The 18633-nt window shown below is 53.6% G+C and overlaps 1 protein-coding gene across 2 annotated transcripts in view; it reads left to right on the top strand.

Moving 5' to 3' along the window:
- Nucleotides 1-724: 724 nt before the first annotated feature.
- Nucleotides 725-18633, top strand: part of SMAD7 (SMAD family member 7) — a 30086-nt gene continuing 12177 nt past the window's right edge. The window contains exons 1-3 of one of the 2 annotated variants that reach the window (XM_030867895.3): nt 725-1516; nt 2867-2920; nt 8434-8505. In XM_030867895.3, the coding sequence (XP_030723755.1) occupies nt 904-1516; nt 2867-2920; nt 8434-8505 (739 nt within the window). In that variant the 5' untranslated portion in view covers nt 725-903. Of the gene's footprint in view, nt 1517-2866; nt 2921-8430; nt 8506-18633 lie in introns of both variants that reach the window. The other variant, XM_030867894.3, reaches the window with a different exon arrangement.

Genomic DNA, 18633 nt, shown 5'->3' with positions numbered 1-18633 from the left:
AAAGGAGAGGAAGACCAGCGGGGCTCTGCAAGGAAAAAAGGGGGATGTAACTCGTGGATACGTTTTTTCCACCCCTCAAACGTCTAGTTCTACTTTGTAAACATTTTCTTTTTTTAAACCCCAGGTCCAGCCGGACGCCCCCAGGCCTCCGGGGTGCGAGGAGGTGGTGTTTTTCATTTTGGGCTTTGCATGTTTGGTTCTTAGATTTTGAGAGAGCTTCCTTATTTCGCCAGACATCTCATGCGGGGTGAAGTCCACTCAGCCCCCTCCCCCGAGTCTTCGTGTGTACGGAATTCAAGGCGATCCGGTTACTAAGGATATAGAGGAAAAAAATAAATCGCGTGCCTGCTTTTTTTTTTTTAATTGCCAGTTTCTCCCCACCCCCAAATTAAGTTGCTTAGCAAGGGGGAAAGAGGCTTTTTCCTCCCTCCAGCAGCCCAGCCGAACGCCTTTCGTTTTTTGCCCTCGCGGATCTTCCATGTAGGCAGCCGAGGCTGGCGAGCCCGACACTCGGGAGCCGCTGCGGGGGGGCCTCTTTTTGGGGAGGCGCCGACCGGGGTAGGCTTCGCCGCCCCCAGGGAAGCGGCGGCCGCGTTCCTCCGGGGTGCGCCGGGGCCCGAGAGCGGCGCACGGCGCGGGCCGCGAGGGGTGGGGCAGCCGGAGCGCAGGCCCCCGAGCCCCGGCGGGCGCCCCCGGGCCCCCGCGCGCGCCCCGGCCTCCGGGAGACTGGCGCATGCCACGGAGCGCCCCTCGGGCCGCCGCCGCTCCTGCCAGGGCCCCTGCTGCTGCTGCTGTCGCCTGCGCCTGCTGCCCCAACTCGGCACCCGACTTCTTCATGGTGTGCGGAGGTCATGTTCGCTCCTTAGCCGGCAAACGACTTTTCTCCTCGCCTCCTCGCCCCGCATGTTCAGGACCAAACGATCTGCGCTCGTCCGGCGTCTCTGGAGGAGCCGTGCGCCCGGCGGCGAGGACGAGGAGGAGGGCGCGGGGGGAGGCGGAGGAGGAGGCGACCTGCGGGGAGAAGGGGCGACGGACGGCCGGGCGCATGGGGCCGGTGGCGGCGGCGCAGGCAGGGCTGGCTGCTGCCTGGGCAAGGCGGTGCGAGGTGCCAAAGGTCACCACCATCCTCACCCCCCAGCCGCGGGCTCCGGCGCGGCCGGGGGCGCCGAGGCGGATCTGAAGGCGCTCACGCACTCGGTGCTCAAGAAACTGAAGGAACGGCAGCTGGAGCTGCTGCTCCAGGCCGTGGAGTCCCGCGGCGGTACGCGCACCGCGTGCCTCTTGCTGCCTGGCCGCCTGGACTGCAGGCTGGGCCTGGGGGCGCCCTCCGGCTCGCAGCCCGCGCAGCCGCCCTCGTCCTATTCGCTCCCCCTCCTGCTGTGCAAAGTGTTCAGGTGGCCGGATCTCAGGCATTCCTCGGAAGTCAAGAGGCTGTGTTGCTGTGAATCTTACGGGAAGATCAACCCCGAGCTGGTGTGCTGCAACCCCCATCACCTTAGCCGACTCTGCGAACTAGGTAGGAAGTTGTTCTGCGCCCACCCTCCCCTCCTTCTGGCGCTCAGGTGGTGCAAGAAAAGCCCCGTTGGGCAGTGTGTTTGTGCAGCTACCTCGCTGGAGGGGAGTGTACATCTCCTCCTGGGAAGAGACTTGGGGGACAAGGGTCGAGAAGGGATTAGGAGAAACTGGAAAGGTATTCCCTGGGGGTTCCCTTCCAGTTTTTTTCTTCTCTTGCCCCGGGGCGCAGGGGAGGCTTTGGGCATTGCTCACGCACACACTCTACACACAGGGGGTTAAAGATTAGATGCCCTCATTTCCGGATTAGCCAAGGGGTGCAGAGAGAAGTGGGGGTCACGCCTCCCCCGCTCTGGGAAAGGCGTTGAGGTGTGTGGCCGAGTTGGATTCGGTCCAAGGCCGCCAAGGAAGACTGGGAGAAGCAGTTGTAAAGGCTAGAGAGTAAGGCTCTCCTTTAGTAAATAAAGAGGGTCACGTCGGGCACAAGGGGCCGGGAGACTGCCCTGGCCGGCGCAGCTTTGGGTTTTGAGGCAAGGAGAGTTAGGATGGAAGGTCGCGCTGGATATCTGCTCCAAACTGTGCCACCCCAGGGTGAAAGAGAACAAGCAGTCAGGAGAAGTTGGGTGCCCCTGCTTTTTCCATTCTTCCAGCACAGGAAAGCAGTTACTGACTGTAGAATGGTCTGCCCCCAGCGCCTCCGTGAGGATGCTGCCCCTGGGGCCTGGGCTGCTTCTCAGTTGAGACCCCAGTCTCCTCCTCTTTATACTCCCGGCCTCCATTGATTCCCTTTTCAATACGTCTTTGTGCGGGGGCGGGGTGCACATCGGGCGCCCACAAATCCAAGTTCACCAGCGCTCTTGGGGTGCACCTCCCAGGTGGGCTGGCAAAGGGGAAGCCCGTGTTCCCCGCGCGGGTGCGGAGCGGAGCAGCGGTGGCGGAGGTGAATTGCACCCCTGGGGGACGGGGCGGGGGTGGGGTGGGACGGTGGGAGTGGGGTGTGAAGTTCTGGGACGGGGAGGGGGCTTTGTGGCCCTGCTGCCCTGTGAAGTGAGCGGCCTCGGCCGAGCCGCGGCCGAGCCGGTGGTTTCCAGCCCGGCCGGCCGAGCGCGGCGGCGGCGGCGGCGGCGGCGGCGGTGGCCGCAGACGTGGAGGAGCGGAGCGCCGAGGCTGGCGCCAGGCGGCCTCTTTTGTTTATCTGACAGTTAAATATCAAGGCAATCACCGCCCCGCGGCCCTGCCTCCAACCCCCACAGCTAAGACAAACAGTTGGGCTAAAAGAATGCCTCTGTTATCATAAGTTTCTATCTCTTTCTCATGGCTCGGCCTTTATTTTCTCTTTCTTTTTTAATTCCAGAGTCTCCCCCTCCTCCTTACTCCAGATACCCGATGGATTTTCTCAAACCAACTGGTGAGTAGATGCTTTTAAAAATATCCTTCCTATCTTAAGTTAGAAATGGAGTCTCTAGAACGCGGATGTGTATGCCTAGGCAGCGGCGTGGGGAGACGCTGGACTTTCCCCGAGGTTGTTATAGGTTGCCGATGTTGAAAGTTTGGTGGGTTTTTTTCTGTTTTTGTTGTGACTGGAGCTGGCGATAATGTGTGTGTGTGTGTGTGTATACATACATATCTTTTTGCAAAGGTGTTTGTTTCCTAGATATTTCCATTTTGTTCCTTTTTTCATGTATTTGCACTCCATAACCCAAGTCGGCTCAGCTTTTAACACGTGGAATTTGATCCACGCCGAAGCATCTCGGGAGCCAAATAGGACAGGTTGATGGGCAACGTCGGAGACGTTGTGAGTGACAGAAGTATCTCAGTGGGAAGAATGGATAACCCGATGGGGGAGGGAAGACAGTTTTAAAAAGTGCAGAGACGGACCTTGGTTTGGAGCAAGAGATTAGAAAAGTTAAGAAGTAAAGTCCACAGCCCTCTCCTGGTTTTCCCGGAGTTCCTGGTGAGGGCTAGAATAGTTTCTAGCAGAGCTCTGCCTGCCTGGTGCTTTGTCACAGGCTGGCACGGGGCCGGGGCAGAAGCCCCACTTGAGACTGACACCACCTCAGTTGCGCTCGTCTGCATTCAGCTTCTGGCAGGCAGTGCAGAGGTTGACAGTGCCAGGGGAGGAGGGTCTGAAAAACGGGGACTCGAGGGTGACAACTTCGATGGGCCCTTGTTTCCTGGAGCCCCTTCTTACAGCGGGAGGTTCTTTTGCTTGAAAGTAGGGATTGTGACTTTTGTCTACACTGGTGCCTGACAAATGCAGCGCTTTCGACATTTTTATTTTGCCAAGGTTCTGGGAGAAGGAAAAGTGAAGGGTTGGGCCCCATTTCCCTCTTGGAATTCTACAAGTCCTTCCGCCTCATGAGTTTTGGCTGTTGGGCCTTTCCCCCACTAATTAAAAGTCTTGCTGGGGCGTTGTCCAGAATTAAATACTTTAATGAACGGTGTAAGAGAAGCCCGTGCTCTCCAGCCAGCCCTCCCCAACTACACGATCCCTCCAGTCTCCGAAGGCGTTGCTGCTTGCCTGGTGCCTGTCTAGTAAGTGGCCTGCAAAGCATGTGATATTTTGCTTTCGATTTACAAAACACCAGATAAATAGTCATTAATGAGGAGATAAGCAGCTCTGTATTTGTAACAAATGTTAACTGCAATTACCAAGCTCTGTTTTCTCCAAGAATGTAAGTTGACTAGGTTTTTGGCATCAATACTCAAGAATTCTTTTATGAGCTTAGTTCTCCAAGGGGCTCTCTCTGTCCTGTTTTTGTTTTCCCTTCCATAGTCTTCAAATTTGGAGGTTTTCCTTAAAAGTGAGAAAGAGGGAGGCCAGTTACCTTGGCCCCAGGGGTAAAGAAGACGAGGGCGAAGTGTTCTGAGAAATTTCCTAAAGTCATAGGAAAGAAGGACTACATTCTCTTGGGTTTCCTGCAGAGATACCTGGACAGATCTGTTCACCGGATTCAAGCAGTCACCCTCTCAGGCCAGGACCTCATTTTCAGCGAGTGGAGTGATATATTTATTCATTAGCAAGTGTTGACATTAGGTAGCAAAATGTGTGCAAACAGAGAAGCCACAAAGACAGGAATGTGCCATTTCCAAGGGGGAGAAAAGTTCTCCAGATCGGCCAATAGGAAGTGATTAACCTGCCAATCGGAAACTCACAGCTTGGTTACTCACCCAAAACGTTTCTGTAAAACAAAACCAAAAAAAAAAAAAAACAACCCCAAAACACTCCAAAGCAAAAATCTAACCCTCCTCTCCCCCCGCCAAACCAGAAAACCCCAAAACAAAAAAAAAGGAGTGAAAAACATCACCTTTGTGTAAGGATGTGAGGGTGCTAACCGGCGAAGCCCCTGTGGTGGGAATCTCCTGGCGCGCTGGAGGGCTGCCAGGGCTGGGCCTGGTTTTGTTGGCTGCTGTAGCCAGAGATGTTGAGGTCAGACACACAGATGGGATGCTGCCCCAGGTTTTTCTCTCTGCCTTGCACATGGGGGAGAGTATTTGGCTGGGGAACTTAGATAAGCTGCTTACATTCTTAAGTTTCTAAGTCGTAGGTTGCATTTTTAGTCTTGGGTTACTAGGTGAGAACCAGCCGTAAGGTTTACAGTGGACAGCTATTAAAATCCTAACCAGTTGCACAACTAAGGGAATCTCTTCTGTGAAGTCTCCAGCTTGGGCAGAGGCAGTGGGAAGAGGCTGGGGCCTGGTCCCCCTGCAGCCCTGGAGGAATGCTCCGGCTGAAAGTTGGGAGCTCCATTTTGCTATGGTTCAAGCCGTTCCGCTGCAGCCTCTGGCATGACCTGACTAGGGAGGCCTGGGTACTCTGGTTCGGAGTCAGCAGGATCTTCTGGGAAGGAGTGTTAGACATGGCTGGATGTAGGAGTAGGGTGGCTGTGACTTGAGGCTCTCAGAAGTCAGGACACCCGCCCCCCCCCCCCCCCCCCAGCCCCATCACACCAGGGGTAAGAGCAGGCTGTTAGAATGAGATCTCAGTTTATGGAGCGGGGATGCTGGGAGGGATTGCTCTGTAGGCTCTGCTTCCCGTGTCCTCTGTATCTGAAGGTCTGAAAGATTTGAAGAATGGCTTGGCGGGGAGGGGATGTTGCTGGGTACATCTACTTGCTTGGGCTGGGGATCCAGGTGACCATTGGCAGATAGATCGAGCCTCCAAAGCCTAGTTGAGAAGTCTGGGACCTAGTCCTGCATTTACCTTTTAACTCAGGCCACTCTTTTTCAGGCCTGGTTTTAAACCCACGTGATCAAGGAGTTAGGTTAGATGATGCGTTCATTCACTCATTTATTGGCTCACTCATTCAGTCATTCTACATACCTGATGTGCCCGCCTAAAATGCATTGAAGATTCCAATGCACTGGTTAGTGCTTCTGTAACCTGGGTTGTGGATTGGGGCGGAGCTGGGGTATAGTGGTGGTGGTGGAGGCTTCTCTGTCCCAGACGGTAGGTACTTAGGTAGCTCAGAACTAAGTTGACAAGAATATCCTGGCTGTCTGGAAACCATTCTCTGAATGAGAGAAGTGGGGTCCCCAGCTCTGTCGCCTTGTACCCTTTGCAGCAGCTCATTCCTTGGCTGTTCCCAGGCATGCATCTTTGAAAGCTCTCTTACTGCTGGGAGAGGGGAACGAGGCTCCCACAAAACCCAGCGCTCACTGGGTGCTTGGTAGTGTTCAGCGGTGGAGAAGAGCCAGGAGTAGCCTAGCGTTTCTGAGTGTACCAGCCTGGGCTCTGGGGAGCAGACGACAAGGCAGTAGCTGAGAACCCTGCCTTCGGGGAGCTACCTCAGCAGAGCTTTTCTGTGGGTGAGAGACGGAGCTGTGGCCCTTGACCTATACTAACTTGTCAGGAGCTTGAGGCCCGTCTGGGTACTGAAGACTGTCTCAGCCCAGCTACCTTCAGGGAAGAGAGTGAGGACGTGGCCTACCCTGGGACGGAGGGGGCTGAACCCTTGGGTATGGTCCAGCTCACTGGGTGGCCCCTTGGGCTACTCTGTGATACCTCAGTTTACCTGGGTACGTGTCAAACAGGTATACCTTGCTACTTCACAGGGGTGGTAAGGAGACCTAATTAATGTTTGTAAATCCCTTCTGAGATCAAAGGGCAGAGCACCATTTCATAGAAATGCTTGTGGTTGCCAGTGTGGAGCTGGCTTAACCTTTGATCTGAGACAGGCTGACAACCCTGAATGTGGTCCCAGCTCTGTCCCAGATGTGGGCTCTTCCTTTGAAACACACCTTGTCCCTGGGATTCAGCCAGCCAGAGCTGGTGGGGGAGGGAGGGAGTGGCCGCGGATAAGTCACCATGGGGGTGTCTTCCCTTTGCGGGGTAGGTAGAAGCCAATCTCCAACATAGTGAAGGCCATCGAAGTAGTTTAGAAAGTGCAGGCTCTACACTCTTTAACCAGCAACTCCATTTCCTGCCTGCCCCTATTGTTTTCCATTTGATTAAGTGTATCCTGTAAAACTGTATATTCCTGTTAGGAATCAGACTTTACCCTGATGCAGTGAAATTACCCACACAGTCTTTTCTCTCTCCCCTGCCCGCCGCTGCCCCTCCTTTGCTTCCTCCTTCCCAGTTTAGAAGAATTCTTGAAAAGTTGTTCTTCCAGCCTGAGAGAGAATGCAAGAGAGGGATTAGAGAGAGGACCTCAGAGTTGAGTGGCCCAGCCCCTCCCCCCTTTTACCAGGCACTGGAGACAGCTGCTGGGCCCCTAGAGAGCTCTGTGGCTACCTGCCCCTGGACTACTCTTTCACTTGGCTTCCTATTCGCCCTCTCGGCCAAGTGTTTCCAGGGGGAAACTGGTAACGCACCCCCCGGGGACATCCTGCTAGTGGCCTGGGGTGGAGGGACTGGTGTTTTTGCTTTGGAGCTGGGACGCTCCTTTCCTGAACCGGCCTTTCTCTATGGATTTCAGTAAGTTTGGCATGGCCAATGGTGCGTGATACGCTTGTGGGGTCTTGTGTATTTTTGTTTCGAGGGACTAATTCGTTGTGGCTCGTGGCCATTATTTTTTGTTTTAATTGCTTGGAGGGAGGTTGAGAAGTCTGTATATTTCTCATCTGGAATTGGCATTATCCTCATGACCATTTAGGTCATTGTGCTGAGCACCTGAGGGTGACAAAGACCTTGAAGAGAAGGTTCTAGTCTAGTTCAGGCAGACAGGATCTGAAGGGAAAAAATCAATAAAGACAGCAGAAGGAAGTTACAAGTACTGGGTGCCAGAAAGATTTTATAGGAACTGAGGCAGGGAGCCTTGCAGGCCTGGGGTTGCCTGGGAGGGTTTCCAGAGATGGGGAGTTTGGATGAGTTTGGATTAGGGAGCCTTGCTGAAAATGTTCTCTGTTGTCCTGATGTGGCGTGAGGGGTTGTTCACACAGGTGTGTACATGAGTAAAATTCATTTCATCGAGTTGCACTTAAGATTTGTATTTTTTTATACTTACTATACCTCAGTTAAAAAGGAAGAAGTCCCTTCAGCCCAGCACCAGTTCTTCCTAAAGAACTGGGAAGTCTGTCTTTAAAAAGATGAGAGTGGCAGCGAGGCCACTGGATCCAAGCAGAGAGGCCATGCTTTGGGAAAAGATGGGAAAGGTGGTGGAGAGACAAGAACCGGGCGTCCTTTGACCTTGGGAACTACCTGGTTTCCTCAATGGGGGACTTGCCATAAAAGAGAAATTCCAGCCAGTCTGTCTTGACTAATGATTAACTGGCCGCCCGGAGCCCAGACGGGTGACAAGGTGCTGTGGTCTGTCTTATGATGGGGGGCGAAGCCTGAGCAGCCCATTAATAATCAGCATCGCGGCCGGGAGTCACCCGTTTGGAATGTGTGGTTTCTCTTTAATGCTGTTTAGAATGTGCTTAAAAATTAATCTTGGTGTTTTTATTTATTTATTTCTCTCTTCATATCCACAGCAGACTGTCCAGATGCTGTGCCTTCCTCCGCTGAAACAGGGGGAACGAATTATCTGGCCCCTGGGGGGCTTTCAGGTGAGCTGCTTTCTCTTACTTTCTTGGCAATTCGAAGACCTCCTGAAATGACTGGAGACTGGAGGAATGGAGGTGGCCTTCTGCCACCCCAGCTGGTCTGGAATTAATTCTCACTTTTATGTGCATGAAACTGGATGTATCCGTGATGACTCTGTTGCCCTTCAGCTCATCCTTCTGGGCCATAGATCTGGAAGTGTGGGGGCCAGCCGGAGGGCTGGTGTTGGGCCACGTTTCGTGGTTATTGTTAAGCAGCTCCCGACTTGAGGGGCTTCCACTTGGTGACTTTGGTGTCATTAGTTCACGGGTTTAAGCCCTTTTTTGCTCTCACTCTCAGTGCATCGGGTGCCTTGAAGGGAATGGATCCACCTTTGGGGCACTTGTAGAAGACAGACCCCAAGTGTAGGATGGGAGTTTAGAGTAGATGGCCTCGGTGCTTCTTTGCAAATCCTGCTTCCCATCCAGCTTTGTGCAGAAGTCTGCAGTGCATGGTGGGGACCCTGCAGACAGTAGGTGCTAATACTGTTACCCAGCAGGGAAGGTGTCCCTCAGGGCCCACAGGTGTGAGCAGGGGCCTGGACTCCCAGGCTGGAGAGTTATGGAATTGGGTGAGGGGCACTGGAGAGCCTAAACATCATTGTCCCTGAGAGACAGGAGAAGAGAGTGATAAACTTGGAGAAACTCATTAGCAATGTAAGTGGGAGACATTTCCATTCTGTTCTAAATATGTCCTGTTTTCCACCTGTTTTTCCCACCCCAGTATGCCATCACTGGATTTTCTAAGAACTAGCTAAAACAAGAGGGAAAGTGATCCAGGGAAAAAAAAAAGAAAAGAAAAGAAAAGAAAATCCAGCAGAGTTCTGGGCATTGGCCCTTGGGACATTGGTGTAGGAGCATGGCAGCTCCGATGGAAGCTATAAAACTGTCTTTGGGCTTCCCTGGTGGCGCAGTGGTTGAGAGTCCGCCTGCCGATGCAGGGGACACGGGTTCGTGCCCCGGTCCGGGAAGATCCCACATGCCGCGGAGCGGCTGGGCCCGTGAGCCATGGCCGCTGAGCCTGCGCGTCCGGAGCCTGTGCTCCGCAACGGCAGAGGCCCCAACAGTGAGAGGCCCGCGTACCGCAAAACAAAACAAAACAAAACAAAAACAAAAAACTGTCTTTGGGGGGACCATGGTGCACCGTCTTTTGCGACTTTTAACTGGTCAGGTGTCGCTCAGCCTCGGCTCGGTTCATGCTAGCCAGTTCCCTCTGCAGGAATTGAGCTTGCTGAGAATGTCTTCAGGGAGACCCTTGTTTGTTTTGATTTCAGTGCAGTATATACTCTGGCTGTTATCTGAGACAGAGGGTATTGTTTACTCAAAGCTCCTAATGAGAGCTGAACAGGAAAAAAGAGGGACCCAGAAAGGGCAGGGGCTTGGGGTGAGAATGGGAGTGGACCATGGCGGTGGAGGAGGGAAGAACATACCGTGACATGAGAGCTGTGTCTTTTCTGCTTTCTAAGGCTGAGAGAGTTCCGGAAAGAAAGAAAGCCAAGGAGAGGAAAGGGTCTGGGCAAAATAGCACACTCAGGATGTTGTTAGAGGGTTTTATTTTTTAAATTCTGAATGTGCAGGGAGGAGTCCCAGCCCCTCTGAACCACATGAAACAAGCAAGGGAAGTGGTAGCTTTTGAAAGGGGGCTTTTCGGAAGGTTTGTCTTATTGATAACATCTTGTCTGTCTCCTCTGCTGGAGGAAGTAAGGATACCCGCCTGAGCCATCAGCCTCCTTACCTGGCCCCCAGAGCCAAAAGTGTGACAGTGCAGCCCTTTCTGAGACGGGTGGGCTTCCAAGAGTTTTTCTAGTCCTAGAAAGAAACTGGGAGTAAAGCAATGATGAACTCCTTCCCTACCCCCAAAGTAACTGCAGCCATTTCGATGAATGAGGAGCTGCTAGGAAGGAGTGCTTGTCTCTGAAGGGATAGCGTCGTTCAACAAAACTGCCAGAAGAAAAAAACGTGACGGGGGGCTCCACATGAAAGAGCATTTGTTTTGAATTTTAGCTCTTGATTTACTAATTCCCAAGGCTTCAAAGTTTCAACTCTTTCTTCTTTCCGTTCAGAGTTGGAGTAGTTTATTAATAATGTGCCGTGGGGGGAAGTTGAAGAAACTGTTTCTTGGGTTGGTGCCCGTGGTTTGGGGGTGTCTGGAGGGGAGGCAATAGGCCCTGAGAAAACCCAGGGCTCCACCCTCTGCCGCGAGAAGGCCCCCCCAAAAGATGGTGGTAGTGGCTCGAGTCCAGGGCGGAGGGTTTTTGCAAATGGAGAAAGCCCAAACCTCCTTTCCAAGAAGTTGATCTTTCCATGGGGGGGGGTGGAGGTGGCCGAGGCCGGGGTGTGTGGGGTGTGTCTGCCTGGCGGAGGATGAGGCCGGTGGGGGGCTGTGGTGGCTGAAGGGGGCTGGGCCAGGGAGGGGAGGGAGGCTGGAGCGGGGAGCCTGCTGTGGCGAGCGCCAGGCCAAGTGGGCATCACGGCGGGGAGCGGGGAAGGTGCCCACAGGGCTCTGCCCCCGCCTCCCCCCTGGAAATCACCTCTCTGAGTGTCTCTTTCACGGGCCCTGTGTGCTGTTTTCCTTCCTGTCCTGGCCGAGATCGGGCTTAATGAATGGGGCTCAGTTTAGGGTGGGAGGAAGGTCGGCAGCGGGAGCCAGGGCTTGATTCTCTTGGCAAGGGAAGAAGGGAAAGAAAAAAACAGCCGAATGTGAAAATGTGGTGCCTCGGGGGTGGGGGTGAGGGTGTGCTTGAAGGCACGCCCCTCGCCCCTCCCGAGATGCCGGGGTGACTCCAAGGCTGGCCCTTCCCTTTCCTGCGAGGAAGGGGAGTGGGTGGGTAGGAGCACTGGGAGCCAGCCCGCTGGCTGCAGGTTGGAATTCCAGCCTTGCAGCGCGGGGCTGGCCGGGGAGACGACAGGCCAGGCCTCTGGGACTCGCAGTGAAACAGACCCCACCCCTGCAAGTTTCCTCAGTCTGGGAAAACGGCACATTTTTAGAAGGCTGGGACTCGGTTCCAGGAGATTGTACTTTCATTTCTGACAGCCGGCTCTCGGAGACAGATGGATTGCTTGCTGCCTGGTTGTGTGTGTGTGTGTGCGCGCGCGCGTGCGCGTGTGTATGCGTGCTACAGACCTACAGATAGACACGTGCACAGACACATGAGCGGGCAGGCGCTGGGATAGGCCTGGGTCCCTCTCACGCGGGGTAGGTGGACCTCGGAGATGGTTTCTCCACAAGGATATGTGCTCTGGGCCCGGGGCGTGTTTGGATTGTGTCTGAATTGGGATCTGGGTATGGTGCTTTTGGAAAGGCGTGTAGGACAAACCCTTGTTGCTGGCACGCATCCTGGCTCAAGAATACCCACCTGGGAGAGGTCTTACGTAGATGGGAAGCTTCTAGGTTCAGCTCGATGGTGGAAGTGGAAAGGATTTGCTCCCAGAGCTTTCACTGTGTCACTGGTAATTAAAAGCATGTGTTCGAAGCTGTCATCTTTGCAGCCTCCATCTGGAGTTTCTAGGGGGGAGCTTTCATTTAGCTTGTCTGCTGTCCTGATTCGGGGTAGTGGGGTGGGGTGGGAGGGGTTTGAAGAAATACCACCTCACTTGTGAATTCCAGGTTATTCAGCTGCAGACCCAGCCTCCTCCTTTGTATATTGGTGTCTAAAGCTGGTTGGGCCTCAGACATATGGGCCTCGCTGATTAAGGCAGGGATTAGAGGCCAGCGTCATTTGTAGTCATTTTTTAAAAATTATTTATTTTTGGCTGTGTTGGGTCTTCGTTGCTGCACGCAGGCTTTCTCTAGTTGTGGTGAGTGGGGGGCTACTCTTTTTTTTTTTTTTTTTGCGGTACGCAGGCCTCTCACTGTTGTGGCCCCTCCCGTTGCGGAGCACAGGCTCAGCGGCCATGGCTCACGGGCCTAGCTGCTTCCATGGCATGTGGGATCTTCCCGGACCGGGGCACGACCCTGTGTCCCCCGCATCGGCAGGTGGACTCTCAACCACTGCGTCACCAGGGAAGCCCGGGGGGCTACTCTTTGTTAGGGTGCGTGGGCTTCTCATTGCAGTGGCTTCTCTTGTTGCAGAGCACGGGCTCTAGGCATGCAGGCTTCAGTAGTTGTGGCACGCGGGCTCAGTAGTTGTGGCTCACGGGCTCTAGAGCACAGGCTCAGTAGTTGTGGCGCACGGGCTTAGTTGCTTCGCGGCATGTGGGATCTTCCCAGACCAGGGATCGAACCTGTGTCCTCTGCATTGGCAGGCAGATTCTTCTCCACTGCACCACCAGGGAAGCCCCCATTTGTAGTCGTTTAAACTTCAAAAGAGGTGCCAGCCTGGATTTCAGGGAGGGAGGTGCGAGGCAGTGGAGGTGTAGTACCGATGTGTCTGGGGGAGGGTGTTGAGGAACCCATCTCTTGGCTGGACAAAATCATGCTTATCGGAGAGACACCGTCCCACCAACCCAAGGGAGGCCAGCTCCTTTGCTAAGGTCTTCAGATCCGTGTCTCGCTTCTAGTTCCTGGGTGATGGGAATGTCCTTAGGTCAGCATCCATTCCAGGAAGGGTTCTTTCCTCTTCTTTAATCTCTGCTGGCGTCTATGAGAGCCTCGGAGGAGAGTCTTCAAAAACACCTACATAATCTGAAAATGTGGTCCTGGCTCAGTCCACAGTCAACTTGGGCTCAAACCAAGTAGCTTAGGAAAGAGTGCCCCATCCTGTTTTTAAGGAAAGTTATTCAGCTGCATTTGTTGTCTGGTTGGGAATGGTGATGGCAAGCTGGGAATCTCCTCGGGTGCCTATTGCTGTGTTTTTATATCTCTCCTTCCCGTGCCTGGGAACAAGCAGATTGTGGTTTCGCTGGAGTCTCTAATGCCATGGGGGGTGGGGTGGGGGTGGATTGAGTTCATCCAAGTGGCCTTGAGCATGGGCTTGGGGGGAGGCAGAAGCGCCAGCACATGTAACCATGATTGAGCTCCTTACCTATCCTCTCCTCTTCCTCTCCCCAGCCATGTAGGTGAGGAGTGACAGTCTGAATCTCTAGGGACCCATATGTCCCTAAATGCCAGGCTGACGACTCAGTCCCCGGCCGGCTCACCTGGTGCACACCCACTCCCCAGTGAAGACCAGTCAGGGACAGCAGCTCAGGCCGTTTGCCTCTTCTGCAAGGCTTGAGGTCATGCACTCAACCCCGGAGAAGGGCTCACTGTGAAAACCCCTTTTATCCTGGAAAGAATGGGGCAGTCAGGCAGGGGTTAAATGCAGGGTGACAGCATTTAAAGTCTCTGGAGCAAATTGGGGCTGCTCTGCCAGCCGGACTACATGGGCCACTGCCTCATGCACCCCGTCCCTGAAGCAGAGCAGGGCTGTCCCGCGAAGGGGCAGGGGCCAGGTGAGGGCCAGGTTCCGGTGCAGCTCTTGGCCGCTGTCTTAGGGCACTAACACCCTCTCCCCAGGGAGGCTTTTTCTTAGCAGAGCCCAGCAGTGGCTGCGTGGACTTCTGAACCTGTGGCCCAGAGCTAGGGGGGCAGTGAAAAGGGAGGGAATGCCAAAGGATTCATGATCAAGTTTGGCTCCCTTTGCTTCTTTATTGCTGCTGTTAACTATCCCGTGATACTGCACCTACAGTGCTGTGATCGCCAGGCCACTTCACAGCAGGTGTCTTAAGCTGGTGGGAGAAAAAAAGGCGCAGGGTGGTGGTCCCCAGACTTGTCTGCACATCGGGACCCCTGGGAGCTTCCAAATCACAGTCTGTTGGCAGGATCCCAGCATCAGTATTTTTTGAGGCTTCCCAGATGATTTCAAGGTGCAGACAAGTTGGGGAGCCCCTGGTGTAAGGGGTAAAAGGGTCTGTGTTCTGTGGGGGAGTATCTTTTTTTTTTTTTTGTGGAGAATATCTTTGGTGGCTGTGCAGGTTCTGTGATTCTGCCTGTGCTCCTATAGGGAAGAATTCGAGTACCTTGCTTGTTGAGCCTCTTCTCAACTAAGACTTTCACTTGATTGTAGAAACTTGACAAGGTGTGTTAACTCTGCCTCTTCCTCCCATTGGCTTTGTTGTAGTGGATGACATGGTAAAAGTGACCCATGGGACAGGGTCTCCTTTCAGGGCGATGAAGATGTTCTGGAACTAGGTAGTGGTGATGGTTGCTCAGCTCTGCGAGTGCTCTCAGTGTCACTAATGGTAAATGTTGTGTTACACCTGTCTTGCCACAGTTTTAAAAAGTAGTGACCTGGGGTAGCTTTTACATGCATGCAGGTATTTAGATATTCAATAAAAAACACTGGCTCTGGAGAATGAAAATGGAGACTTCAGTTAGGTGCCTGAGATCTGTAGATAGACGCTTGTTTCCAGAGCACCTCTGAGGTCTCCAGGGATGGGCCCACAGTCACGGGCCTGTCTGTCTCCGTGATTTTTCAACCTTTTCTTTTCCATCCTGGTTGCAGAAAGGAGAGACAGGAAAGTTCCCTGTGGCTCATTTTCTGAGGCTGACCTTTCTGCAGGGGAAGTGAGTGCCCTTGCTCCTTCTCTGCCCCAGATGCTGTTTTCCTCTGGGCGGCCTGGGGACTGGCAACCAGCCATGTAGGGGCGGGTCTCCCAAAGCCTGGAGTCGTCCTGACCCACCCTGCTGAGTGATCGGCCCCCTCCTCTGGTCCTGCTGCCTAAGACCCTAGTTGCTGTGACAGCTTCACCGAGGTTATAGGGCTGCAGGGTAGAGGAGGCTGGTGACTCGCCCGGGAGCCCTCCCTTTGCAGGAGCCTTGTGAAAGGATACTGTACAGCGTGGCCACTGGGAGGTCACCACTGGCCCTACCATCTCTCTCGCTCAGTACTGAATGGCTAGCCCCGTCTGGCTGTGTGCCTACTGTCACAGACAGGCTTCCTCTCCGGGCTATTTTCAGCGGGAAGATATTATTAACTGCTGAGGCACAGTTCTCAATTTAGTGGCTAACACACCAAGAAAGGAACATTCCCTTGGTGGCGGCAACTCTACCTAAACACAGTGGCTCATTGGGGGTGATGCCCCCAGCCCCCTTTGCTTCTCCCCACGGGGGTCTGTGCCCCTAGCCCACTTTCTGGGGCGGCTGCGACTGAAGATTCAGTGTCTACCATAGAGAGAATGAGGCTTTTTCTTAAAGCCAACTGTAGACCATGATAGCGTTTATATTCTAAAATGGGGAGATTTTGTGATAGGGATGGGGCACTGGATGGAAAAAGGAACTTTCTGTGGAGTTTAGGACAGCTGTTTAAAACAGGGTGATAACTTTCACCTTGTAAGTGAACAGGAAGTATTGGGACAAGACAGGAAATGGCATCATTCCTTTTATGAGAAGAACTCCAGAAAAAAAGTTGTTCGTGAAAGGTAGTGGCTGAGAGGAGACCGGCCCGGTTTCGTTTTGTTTTTTTTCCCCCTTCTTTCCTTCCACTCCCATGAGAATTTCTGGGCCATTTTCTTTAAGAAAGAGGCTGTTTGAGAACTTTATGTTATTTTTATTATTTAAAAAAATATTTTACCAGAAGGGTCACATTCAGTTGAAATGCTAACTGCAGCCTTCTTGCCCAGTATACTAAGAATCTTTCATGAGTGTTGCAGCTTCCTTCCCCAAATGGGGAGGCCGAGCAGCTCTTGGCTGGAAGTGAATTTTGGTTTGGCTGCACAGTCTTCGACACTGAGCCCCACCCAGTGTCATTAGCTCAGTTTTAACCTGCAAAAAAAAAAAAAACAAAAACTCTTTTTTGGGGGGAGGGGTGGGTGGGAATTTACGGATACCCTTAGCCTGTTCACCCCAGTATGACCTTGCCCTCACCAAGGTGCCTGGCATTTGGCAGGCTGGGGCTGCCTTTATTTACTAGCAGTGGGCCTCATTTTGCCCAAGGAGTCCCTCCTTTAGCTTCCTGACTGCCTATCGCTAGGACTCTGGTGAGCGGTAAAGAGGTGACAGAAGACAGCTCCCCTGGTACAGCTGTGCTTAGCCCTGTGGGATGGGGGTAACTCAGTCCTCAGTCACCAAGAAGCTTCCCCCTTTAGAAAGAGGGCTTGTGCAGCCCCACAGTGATGTGCAGAAGGTGGTATTGTGCTGGGTGTGAAAACAGTTTTCATTTATTCATCTCTGGGTTTCTAAGTCCCCTCTTGGACAATGTCATTGTTCTCGTAACATGGGACAGTGCCCCGACCCGGGCTGTCAAGGAGCCATCTTTAGGATGGAGACCAGAAAGAAAGAGATCTGTGTGTGGCTGGCTTGCTCCCCATTTCCCCCCAGCCCCCAGCTTTTTTCCTTAGTGGGCTTTGTTTTGTTCTCATAACACAACAAGAGCCCTGGGGTGTGTAAAAGCATTGTTGAACATTCGGTGAGGCTAACTTGTCCAAACAGAGCAGGACGCCAAGGCAGAATGCTGTGGGCAGGTGGTGAGCCCACAGAGGTTGCCTGGCCGGCGCCTGGCTTGGAAACACCTCCCGGGATCAGCCGCAGCTGGCAGGGAAGTAGCTGAGGACAGGGGCTCTTTTCCCGCCTCCACGGGGAGCCTGGGGCCAGACCTAGGCCTTTCTGGCTGACCCCTGCCTGGAAGGCACGCTCCGCTCCCAGGTGGGTTCTCACGGGCCTCGCTCTGCCAGGTGTAAAGCTGGGGCCTGGGGGGCGGTGGTGGTGCAGCTGCTTTGGGAGAAGCCAGCGTGTCCCTGTGGTCCAATCATTTAGCGATTATTTACTGAGCACCTACTATGTGCCCCGCTTTGCCAGGCATGGAGGATGTAGTTCTTGGACTCTGCAGACGTAGTGGTCTGTCTGAAGGTGCTCTGGGGTCAGTGAGATGGAGGGTCCTTGAACAGGATGTGGCTCTGTCTGCAGTCAGGCACAGGGCAGCTTCTCAGCCATGGGGTGAGGTGTTGTAAGACACGGGGGAGGTGCAGGGATGGTACCCTGGGGAGATTGTTTGAGCACGCAGGGCCAGCACAGCTTCTCTGCTTCGGTTGTGTGGTCTGTTGAGAGTTGAGATAAAGCAAAGCTTGTGGATAAACAGAGGTCTGCCTCCTCCGGTTCTGTTTCTATTCCCGCCCCCCCACTTGTTGATTGTGAGATAAGAGCTGCAACAGCAGGAGGTAGGGTTATAATCCAGACCCTGGTGGTACTTGGGAGCCCAGCAGAGTGGAGGTGACCAGCCAAGGGGCAGGGCGGGGGTGGCATGGGCACCTGGAATGTTAGCATTTATGTCTTTACAGCCACAGGGGAGGTGGGACATTTTCAAAGCCCAGGACTTGGACTTTTTTTTATAATTCCGGTGGGCTTGATTCCCATGAGGACAATCTGGGGATGCAACATTGCCTTTTAATTTAAAATCTGATGGTCAAGTTCATTTCTGAGGTCCCAGCCAGTGTGTGAAGCTCTGGCTGGCCCGCCTGTGGGTGGGTTTACGTGAGGTAATCTAATACCCAGTTACCAAGGGGTTTCATTTTCACTGTGCATCCTGCCCCTGGCCGTTCCCCCGAGGCCTACTGGAGCTCACTGATTTAATTAATCATCCTTGCTCCTCTGTGGAGTCGGGAGAGCTCTTTTGGCCTTTGGTTAGATCCAGGGTAGTAAGGGAAGAACTGAGTTCAACTCCAGTTTTCCTCTTGCAAAATGGGGAGTTTTTGTCATTCAGACGTGAGCACTCAGATCACCAGGCCAGGGACTGTTGGTGTCTCTCGTGTTTGCTCATTTCTGTGTTGCCTTTTTACTTTTTAACTTGGGGTGGACGTTCAACAGGAACAAAAAAAGACAACGCCAAGGGCTTCCCTGGTGGCGCAGTGGTTGGGAGTCCGCCTGCCGATGCAGGGGACCACGAGTTCGTGCCCCGGTCTGGGAGGATCCCACATGCCGCGGAGCGGCTGGGCCCGTGAGCCATGGCCGCTGAGCCTGTGCGTCTGGAGCCTGTGCTCCGCAAAGGGAGAGGCCACAACAGTGAGAGGCCCTTGGACAGCAAAAAAAAAAAAAAAGACAACGCCAAGAAAAGACTGTACTGTCAGTAAACTCACCTTTCTGCATCTGCCACTTGGAGGGTTAAATTACCATCTCCAGTCACCCTTTCACACCTTGCGGTCAACTTCCCCAGTGAGCTTCTGAGGCTAGAGAGGGCCAGG

Source organism: Globicephala melas, chromosome 13 (assembly GCF_963455315.2).
Source record: "Globicephala melas chromosome 13, mGloMel1.2, whole genome shotgun sequence".
Taxonomy (NCBI): Eukaryota; Metazoa; Chordata; class Mammalia; order Artiodactyla; family Delphinidae; genus Globicephala; species Globicephala melas.
The sequence above is the reverse complement of the archived record's forward strand: the minus strand, read 5'-3'. Positions and strand labels throughout refer to the sequence as shown.